General features: G+C 44.4%; 2 protein-coding genes across 2 annotated transcripts in view; both read left to right on the forward strand.

Annotated features, from left to right (window-relative positions):
- The window catches only part of ZNF337 (zinc finger protein 337), a 32548-nt gene extending 22322 nt beyond the window's left edge, over nucleotides 1-10226 (forward strand). The window contains 6 exon segments of the mRNA XM_021717861.1: nucleotides 6569-7865; nucleotides 7867-8065; nucleotides 9674-9770; nucleotides 9773-9845; nucleotides 9847-9950; nucleotides 9953-10226. Of these exon segments, the coding sequence (XP_021573536.1) occupies nucleotides 6569-7865; nucleotides 7867-8065; nucleotides 9674-9770; nucleotides 9773-9845; nucleotides 9847-9950; nucleotides 9953-10104 (1922 nt within the window). The 3' untranslated portion in view covers nucleotides 10105-10226.
- Nucleotides 10227-10335: 109 nt separating this feature from the next.
- NANP (N-acetylneuraminic acid phosphatase) overlaps nucleotides 10336-10671 on the forward strand; it is an 8984-nt gene continuing 8648 nt past the window's right edge. Inside the window, exon 1 of the mRNA XM_021717862.1 lies at nucleotides 10336-10396. Coding sequence (XP_021573537.1) covers nucleotides 10336-10396 — 61 coding nt within the window. The remainder of the gene's footprint in view (nucleotides 10397-10671) is intronic.

Genomic DNA, 10671 nt, shown 5'->3' on the forward strand with positions numbered 1-10671 from the left:
GAGGTCTCGCCTGCCCAGGCGGGTCTCGAACCCGCGGGCTCAGGCAATCCACTCACTTCAGCCTCCCAAAGGCGCGGGATTACAGGCTGAGCCACTGAGCTCAGCTAAACTGTATACATTCATCATTGTTATTGATAGGTTAAGACCTAGTCTTGTCATCTTGTTCATTGCTTCTGGTTGTTTTGTATATTCTTTATTCCTTACTTGTTTATGGTTTGCCTTTACTTTTTGGTGATTTTCTGTAGTGGTAACATTTGGTTCCTTTTTCTTTCTTATTTGTGTATCTGCTCTTCAATGAGTTTTATACTTTTCATGTGTTTTCATAATGGCACATATCATCCTTTCACTTCCAGGTGTAGGATTCCTCTACGCATTGCTTGTTGGTCCATTCTACTGCTGATGGATTCTCTCAGTTTTTTATTATCTGAGAAATACATTATTTTTTCCATTTGTATGGATATTATTGCTGAGTATAGTTTTTTGGGCTTTTTTCCCAATCACTTTGAATATGTCATCTCATTCTCTTGTGACCAGTAAAGTTTCCACTGAGAAATTCACTGTAAGTATGATGGTATTACCTTATATGAGATCGATGCTTTTCTCTTACTGTTTTTAGAATTCTTGCCTTGTCTTTGACTTTTGATAGTTTGTCTGTATCATGCCTTGGAGGAGACCTCTTGGGGTTCAAACTGTTTTGGATCTTTAAGCATCCATAGTTGGGTGTCTGTATCTCTCAAAGGACTGGGAAATTTTCAACTATTTTTAAGTGTGGTTTCTATCCATTTACCTAGCTCTTCTTTTGGAAATCTCAAAATTCTGATATTTGATCATTGTATAACGTACTATAAGTCATTTAGGCTCTCTTCGTTCTTCATTCTTCATTCTATTCTTTTTTTGTTGACTAACTGGATTGTTTCAAAAGACCTCTCTTAAATTCTTTCTTCTACTTGATATACATTTTTTTTTTTTTAAGTCAGATTCTCACTCTATTGCGCAGGCTGGAGTACAGTGGCACACTCATGGCTACCACATAATCAACCTGCGGGGCTCAGGCGATCTTTCTGCCTCAGCCTTCCAAGCAAGCATGTGCCACCACACCTGGCTAATTTTTTTTTTTTTTTTTTATTGTAAAGTTGAGATCTCACCAAGTTGCCCAGGCTGGTCTCGAACTCCTGGGCTCAGGCAATCCTTTTGCCTCTGCCTCCCAAAGTGCTGGGATTACAGGTACAAGCCACTGTACCCGGCCTCAATTATGTTTTTTAATTCATTCATCTAATTCTCATTTTCATAATTTCTGTTTGTTTAAGTAATATTTATCTCATTATTGAATTTCTCATTCGGGTAATTAATCTCTTTTCAGGATTTCTTTGTATTGTTTATGTTCCCTTGTTTCTCACTGAGTTTCTTTAACATCATTATTTTTAATTCACTTTCAGATATTTTGTAGATTTATTTTCGGGTGGATCTGTTACTGGAGAATTATTACGTTACTTTGGAGACGCTGTGTTTCCTTGCTTTTTTATGTTTCTTGTGTCCTTACATTTATGTCAGCACATTTGGTGTGACAGTTACTTCTTCCTATTTTATGCATTCACTTTTGCATGGAAAGACTTTTTCCTACATATGTATCTATAGTGTTATTTGGGTGTGCTTTGCTTTTGATTCCAGGTAAGTGCAGTAGTATCCATAGGATTTCTTCAGCTCTAATCAGTATCAGTGGTGATTGTGAGTTCCTTTGTGTCTTAGGCTACAGTTGTTTTTGTTTTTGTTTAAAGATGTGTGATACAATTCAGGATTAGATATATAAGTGGTCATTGTATAGGTAAAGTTTGGGTCTCTCTTTGGCCCCACTTCACCTGATTTGAGATCAGCAGGTACCCTTATTGATGAAGTGTGCTTCCCCTCCCTCCCATGACAGTTTTCCACTACTGCCAATCCATTTCTTACAGTATTATGATAATCGTTCAGGGTCTGTTTATGAGTGAGAACATGTGGTACTCAGTTCTTTGTCTCTGTGATAGATCCCTGAGTATTATAGATTCTAAATCCATCCAAATTGCTGTGAAGTCCATAATTTTGTTCTGTTTTCTGGTTGCATAATATTCCATGGTGTACATACACCACATTTTAAAAATCCCGTCCTCTTTCAATGGGCAGCACAGTTGGTTCCATGTTTTTGCTATTGTGAATAGTGTTGCAATAAACATGCATGTGCAGGTAACTTTTTCATAGAATGATTTGAGTTCCTCTGGGTATATTCCCAGAAGGGGAGTTGCTGGGTTGTATGGAAGGTTAGTATTTAGATCTCTTAGGAATCGCCACACTGTTTTCCACAGAGGTTGTACTAGTTTACACTCCCCCGAACAGTGTAGAAGTGTTCCCTTTTCTCTGCATCCTCTCCAGCATCTCTTGTTTTTTTGAATTATTGATGATAGCCATCCTGACTGTAGTTAGATGGTGTCTCAGTGTGGTTTTTTATTTGTTTTTTGGGGGGTTTTTTTGAGTTGGAGTCTCACTCTGTCACCCAGACTGGAGTGCAGTGGCCGCTCCCGGCCACCACAGCCTCGACCTGCTGGGCTCCGGCGATCCTTCTGCCTCAGCCTTCCAAGTAGCCGGAATTACAGGCATGCGCCTACCACGCCCGGCTGATTTTTTGATTTATTGTAGAGATGAGGTCTCGCTGCCCAGAGACGGGTCTCGAACCCACCGAGACCCACCGGCTCAGGCAATCTACTCACCTCAGCCTCCCAAAGGCATGGGATTACAGGCTGAGCCACCAAGCTGGCTTCAGTGTGGTTTTGATTTGCATTTCTTTGATGATTAGTGAGCCTGAGGCTACAATTCTTTTTTTTTTTTTTTTTTTTTTTTTTTTTAAGTTGGACTCTCACTCTGTCAGTGCAGTGGCATGCTCCTGGCCACCGCAACCTCAACCTGCTGGACTCTGGAGATCCTCCCGCCTCAGCCTTCCAAGTAGCTAGAACTACAGGTGCGTGCTACCACACCTGGGTAATTTTTGATTTATTGTATAGATGAGGTCTCTCCAACTGGCCTGGGCGGGTCTCGAACCCCTGGGCTCAGGCAATCCGCTTACCTTGGCCTCCCAAAGCACTGGGATTACAGGCCGAGCCACAGAGCCGAGACTACAGTTCTTTTTTTGAGTTGGAGTCTCACTCTGTCGCCCAGACTGGAGTGCAGTGGCTGCTCCCAGCCACTGCAGCCTTGACCTGCTGGGCTCCGGCAATCCTTCCATCTCAGCCTTCCAAGTAGCTGGAACTACAGGCGTGTGCTACCACGCCCGGCTACTTTTTGATTTATTGTGGAGATGAGGTCTCGTCAAGTTGCCCAGGCAGGTCTCGAACCCGCAGGCTCAGGTAATTCACTCACCTCAGCCTCCCAAAGTGCAGGATTACAGGCTGAGCCACCGAGCCCGGCCAAGACTACAGTTCTTAAAGGAGGCTGTGGCAAGGCTTTGTTAGGGATGGGGACCCTTGACACGTCATTCCTCAGGCCTTAGTGTTGGCAGTGGTAGGCCACCATGCCAGTACTTGGGCCCCCAAGCAACATACTAGGGTGCTGGCAATGGAGGGTCTTGGCGGACTAGTCCTTGGGCCTCCAGATGCTATTCTCAAGTGCAGGAGGTGACAACAGCAGGCCAGATGGGTGGATCCTTATGATCCCTGGTGGCATGCTTGGTGTCAGCAGTGGCATTAGAGGAGACTGGCCAACCATCAGACTTCTGAGCTGCAGGTGTCAATGGTGGCATCAGTGATCTAAATAGGCCATTCCCTGGCATCCTGGAAGGTGCATATGCGTGGGCTAGGCCCATCCTTAGGCCACTGGACAGCACTTGCAGTTCCACAGCAGGTGGGAACACCTGTTCCTACACCTTCACATGGCATGCATGGGCATCAACAGTAGCAGCCAAGACAGGTTGATTTCTAGTTACTCAAATAATACGCACACACACTGGCAGTAGCAATGACATGAGGGTCAAGCGTTTCCTCAGTCTTCCTGATGGTGTATGCCAGTGACAACTGTGGCAGCAGTGACCACAGATGATACAGGCCTGTTTTCAGGCCTTCCGATGGTATGAGTACAACCCAGCAGCAGTGGGCAGGGTGGGATATACCTAAGTCACCAGATAGCACTCTCAGGTGATGGTGGTGGGCAGGGTGGATATAGCCTCAGTTCCCAGTGTGGTGCATTTCCAGACTTGTTCCCAACATTCCTGAAGGTGCATGAAGGTACTTGGCAGCCCTGCTGCTAGACAGGGTGTCATTGCTGTCAGTGGTCCCAGACAGGCGGCTCTTAAGCTCTAGGGAGCACACATTTTGTCTCATTTCATCCTGGAAGCAGCCTATGTAGTGTCCCATGGGATTTAGGACATTTCATGAACTAGAGTGCTGGGGACCCAGCCATGCCAATGGGTTTACCTAATATTATGCTTCTCCAGCCTTCTGAGTATACTGAAGGGATGTCAGCAGGGCTCCAGAAATGTGGAGATGCAGGGATTCTTGGACCCCAGGGCAGAGTATAGTCTGGGGACCTGGGATCTCAAAATGCTTAGGGCAGATGCTTCAAATGTGGGGAGTATAAGGAACTCAGTGCAAACTTTCTCTCCAACAGTGTCATCACGTGGACTCTGGGCAGCTGTCTGTACTAAGTTTAGGGCTCTTAAGGGCTGAGGGGTTCTTCGTGATTAGGATTGCAGGAATCCACAGTGGGAATATGGACTGCTGAGGATCACTCACTTAGCTTTTCCCTGCAGTGGAGAGTTTCTCCAGCCAGGATTCACTGGGCTGGCTGCTTTGCTTGCTTTTTCTGTATCTCAGAGGTTCCTCATAATTTCCCTGCATAATTCCAGTGTTCCCTCCTAGATGCTCTAGTCAATGTGTGGTTATATAGTAGGTGTTTTGGCTCTTTCTTATTAGAGGCAGGTACTGCACACCTAGTCAGCCATCTTGAAGCAACAACTCTGTATTAGGTTTTCTGTATTTCCTTTTTATTAACTTTTTTAAAACCTCATGTACACAATTTATAATAGCATTTAATGATGAACAGCTTACAGAACTAAAAACAAGTCTTCTGAGATACTTCCCCGTTTTCTCATGAGAGCCAAATTATTTAAATTCTTTCAACTTTTTTTTTCACTTATTTACCTTTAAAAGACCAAATAATATGCATGTGCCTTTTTTCATAAAACACTTATTTATGAATTATATAATTGCCTTTTTCTTTTCTTTTATTTTCTTTTTTGAGTTGGAGTCTAACTCCTTTGCCCAGGCTGAAGTACAGTGGCACACATGCTCATGGCCACCCCAGCGTCAACCTTCTGGGCTCCAGCGATACTTCCACCTCAACCTTCCGAGTAGCCAGAACTACAAACACATGCTACCATGCCTGGCTATTTTTTATTTTATTCAGGTTGCCCGGGCTGATCTCGAACCTGTGGGCTTAGGCAATCCACTTGCCTTGGCCTCCCAAAGTGCTGGGATTACAGGCTGAGCCACCGAGCTGAGCCTATAATTGCCTATTATATGCCAAACTATTCTTTGACCTGCAAATACAGCACCAAGATAATTAAATCACCATTCTCCCAAAGCCTACCATACAATTGTGGTAGATAGTAATCAGGATATTATACACATGCATACAAACAACATACCCCACATATATAACAGAAGGTGATTAAGTACTAGAAAGAAATGATTTCAGGGAAAGCACATGTATCTGAATGTTGCAACAGAAGGGAGTGAGTCAGGATGACATTGTTACACAGAAGGGACATCTAGGGTCTCTTTGAGAAAGTAATATTTGAGAATTCAGGGCAACAAAACAGCCAAGCCAAGCAAATATATATGTGAGGAGTACATAGGTGCTAAACCAGGAAAGGGCTTTCTGTGTTCAGGGGACAGAAATGGGCTCTGTCAGTGTACATTGGAGTGAGTGAGTCAGAAGGTGGGGGGAGTTGAGTTCAGAGCAATGGAGCTGAGTTGCAGGCCCTGTCATCCCTTTAGTCTTGCACTGAATGTGGTGGGAAACCACTGGAGTGTCCAAACTAGAAACTGTTGGTATGGTTGCTTCTGAGCCTCAAGGCCAGGATCCCTTGACTTCAGGTCACGTTCTGTATAGAGGCCTGGAGACATCTGTGAAGAATGATTGTGCAATATATGTTTGCTGAGCAAGTGCTGACTGGAAAAGGTTATGATCTAGTTTATACTTTAGATGATACTCTAGCTTCAGTTTAGGCAATAGATTTTTGTACTATGTGTATTCTGTTTTTCAAGAGAAGATGTAATATATAATAATGGAATGAAAAACTAGGTCCTGTAAGGGAAACCTTTGTGGGAAATTGGGTTTGTGTTGTGTTGTAGGGCTGATCTCATTATAATACAAGGTAGAAGGGCTTAGGCTGCCTCAACTCTAACTCTTCTAACTGCAAATGTTTCCTTTTCAGCAGGATCAGAACCAGAAATCGATCTCTGTGCCTGCTGCCTGCTGACCTTCTCTAGTCAGCACTTGCTCAGCAAACATATATTGCACAATCATTCTTCACAGATGTCTCCAGGCCTCTATACAGAACGTGACCTGAAGCCAAGGGATCCTGGCCTAGAGGCTCAGAAGCAACCACACCAACAGTTTTCTGATCAGAGTTGCCACAGTGACATAGCAGAAGAACAAGAGAAAGAGAAAACCTCTAAACCGTTGTTCAGGAGGAAGAAACAGACTTCAAGGACATTTTCCAGCCCCAACTTAAGACAAGTAGTAAGTTCAGTGGGAAGGAACAAAGAGGTGGAAATAGAGCCCAGCCAAGCCCAGAGGGAACATCCTAAGGAAATAGACAAAGTATTAAAAGGAATAGAAAATGGAAGATGGGGAACATTCAAGTATGCAGGGGTTGGGCGAGACTTCAGCCAGAAGATGATAATGCTCAATCACAAAAAAGCACATTCTAGGCAGAAACTTTTCGCATGCAAAGTGTGTCAACAGGGCTTTAGTGATGAGTCAGCATTACTCTTGCACCAGAGGACACACTCAGGGGAGAAGCCTTTCATGTGCAAAGAATGTGGGCAAGGCTTCAGCTTCAAGTCAGCTCTCCTCAGACACCAGAGGATACACTCAGGGGAGAAGCCTTTTATGTGCAAGGATTGTGGGAAAGGCTTTACCCAAAAGTTAAACCTCACTGTGCACGAGAGAATACACTCCGTAGAGAAGACTTACAGAGGCCGAGAGCGTGGGCCAAGGTTTAACAATAAATCATCATACAATAAGCAAATGAAGGCATACCCTTTTGTATGTGAGGAGTGTGGGCGAGCCTACACCAGGATGTCATCCCTCATTGTGCACAAGAGAATACACTCAGGAGAGAAGCCTTATGTATGCCAGAAGTGTGGACGAGGATTTTGCAGTAAGTCACACCTCAACAGACACCAGAGAACACACTCAGGGACACATTCTTTCATGTGCAAAGAATGTGGGTGAGATTTCAGCCGTAAGTCAAGACTCTTCAGACACCAGAGGATACACTCGGGGGAGAAGCCTTTTGTGTGCAGGGATTCTGGGAAAGGCTGTACACAAAAGTCAAACCTCACTGTGCACGAGAGAACACACTCTGAAGAGAAGACTTAACAGATGCCAAGAATGTGGGCAAAGGTTTAATGAAAGTCATCATACGATGAGTATTTGAAGGCACACTCTTTTGTATGCGAGGAGTGTGGGCGAGCCTACACCAGTAAGTCAAGTCTCCTCAGACACCAGAGGATACACGCAGAGGAGAAGCGTTTTGTGTGCAAGGACTGAGGGCAAGGCTTTACCCAAAAGTCAAATCTCATTTTACACCAGAGGACACACTCAGAGGAGAAGCCCTAGGAATCCAGAGTGTGAGCGAAGGTTTCCACATAAGTTCTCCTATAATAAGCACCTGGTAGCACACTTAAGTGAGAAGCAGCTTTTCTGCAGGGAGTGTGGTCAAGGCTTCACCTTGAAGTCGTATCTCACCAGACACCAAAGGACACACTCAGGAAAAGTCTTTTGTGTGCAAGAATGTTGGGAGCCGGCTACGGAGGCCCACTGAGCTTTAGGGATTAGGGAGGGCCGTGGACCCTGAGACCACTATATGCATTCGGGAGCTGTTGACCCTATTCCCTCCTCCCTTTTTCTATTTAGCACACTTAGCCAAAAGGAACTCTGTTGACCTAAGCTGAAGCCTCTGTGACTGTGACGGGCATGGCTAACTCTAGAAACGCATTGTTCCTGTTTCCCATGAACTGCGGTTTTGGCTTAGGTATTAGATATAATTCAAACTCAGGTCACTTTTGGGAGCCTGCTACATGCTACAAGCTTCTTTATAAGATTTAAAAGTATATTTGTAGAATTAATATATACATATGGAGAGCTGTTTTTAGCTTTAGATGGTATAGATGATTATCTAGAGTTAACAGAAATGGCCCAGCACGAACTTTGGGCTGGGCCACATTCCTAAGGGCCCAGTGCAAACTTTGGACTGGGCTGCATTCTTTTAAACCAGTTTTAGCTATAATTAGTGTGGGGTTTTTCTACTTATAGAAATTGAATTTATTTTACTCACAGAAAGTATTGTAGAATAGGTCGTGCTAAGGCAGGAATTATGTTAGTTCAAGCATGATCAAACATGATATTTTGAGGTTTAATAAGAATACAGTAGCCGGGCTTGGTGGCTCAGCCTGTAATCCCGTGCCTTTAGGAGGCTGAGGTGAGTGGATTGCCTGAGCCCGCAGGTTCGAGACCCGCCTGGGCAACTTGGCGAGACCTCATCTCTACAATAAAATAAAAAATGAGCCAGGCGTGGTAGCACACACCTGTAGTTCCAGCTACTTGGAAGGCTGAGGCGGAAGGATCGCTGGAGCCCAGCAGGTCGAGGCTGCGGTGGCCGGGAGTGGCCACTGCACTTCAGTCTGGGTGACAGAGTGAGACTCCAACTCAAATAAAATAAAATAAAATAAGAATACGGCTAACTTTAGAAATTTCATTGTTCCCGTTTTTCTACTATTGCAGTTTTGGTTTTTAGTACAATTTACAGTTTATATTTGGGTTTTATTTTTAGAAGCTTCATTGCTGATGATCAGCTTTATATATTAAGATTAGGAATTAGAAACTTTTATAGAAGTTAAGATAGATATATAGGATTTTAGAATAGCCATTTTGTTAAGAGATTGTAATCAATTGTTTCTAGAAACGGCCCAGCGTGATCTTTGGACTGGGCCACATTCTTTAGGAACTGGTTTGAGCTATAATGAAGAGTTTCTATAGTGTAGGTAGAATTAGCATAGAATAGAAAGATATTAGGATTTAAGTTAGTCATTAGGTGTTGTGTATGCATAAGCTTTAGAAGTTATTGATTATTAGAATATTATGATGCTAGAATTGTTGTATTGCTTTTGAGAAACATTAACCAAGCATAAGGAACAGTGAGATAATTTTGGGATTGTCCTTCCTCATGCTTGAGGAGACATCTGGTGGGTGGGGGACACCCCCCAACCACCTGGCTTTGTGTTCACGTGAAAGTCTTGTGAATTTAACCTGTGAAAATTTAGGATAAAAGGCTTATGGTTTGTCCCATTAAATGGCTTCTGCACTAGACAGAGTCCAGTCTCCTTTCTTCTAATATCTATCCCTCTAATATCTATGCCATCTTTCCTACCAGGGACCCCCAATATCTGCAGGGGCTGGCACCCCGCACAAGGACTGTGGGCAAGGCTTTACCCAAAAGTCAACCCTCATTTTCCACCAGAAGATACAGGGGAGAAGCCTTTCACCTGTGGTCACTGTGGGCAAGGATTTACCCAGAAGTCACACCTCAAGTAACATCAGGGCTCACATTGGGGATAAAATTTTGGTGTGCTAGGAGTTTGGGCAAGCCTATACCAACAAGTCATTCCTCACTGTGCACAAGAGAATACACTGTGGAAAAAGGCCTACCAATGCCAGGAATGTGGAAAATCTGCGGGTAAGCCAACCTACCATAAGTACTTGAAGTTCCACTAAGCTAAGAAGCATTTCTGTATAGGCTATGTGGACCAGCCTCACCAAGAAGTCTTCTCACCAGAGGACTCACTTAGAAGGTAATTGCATCCTTACAGGCTGCAGCCAACTCTGTGCACCATATCCCCACAGCTGGTGCCACAGCTCAGAACTGTCACAAATACTTTACAGAGTGCCAATAAAACTAGGGACACAAAAGATGTGAATTGCATGACTCTCATGTGTAACAATACTATTACTTTTTTTCCCTCATTTTAAGTGTGTAAACATTGCTCCCCTGGGAAACAAAGGCGGTGGCGTGTTCAACATAGCCCCATGCACCTCACGGTGGTCACTGCACCTGACAGGCCACTGCTCAGCAGACATCCCACAGGGTGTACGGATACGGCTCTGCAGCCAAGGCGGCGGCAGAATCCTTAAGGCAGGGGTCCCCAGCACCACCTGCCCTGGGGACCGGGTCTCACAGCAGGAGGCCGGCTCCGCCTCTGCCAGCTCGGCTGCCGCATTAGATTCTCATAGGAACGCGAACCCTATCAGGAACTACGCCCAGGATGGCGCTCCTTAGGGATTTGCACATCGCCCCCTCCACCACCATCCGTGGAAAAATAATCTTCCACGAAACTGGTCCTGATGCCAGAAAGGTTGGGGACC

The sequence above is a fragment of the Carlito syrichta genome, unplaced genomic scaffold (assembly GCF_000164805.1).
Source record: "Carlito syrichta isolate Samal-C Ts95f unplaced genomic scaffold, Tarsius_syrichta-2.0.1 Scaffold311350, whole genome shotgun sequence".
NCBI classification, from domain to species: Eukaryota; Metazoa; Chordata; class Mammalia; order Primates; family Tarsiidae; genus Carlito; species Carlito syrichta.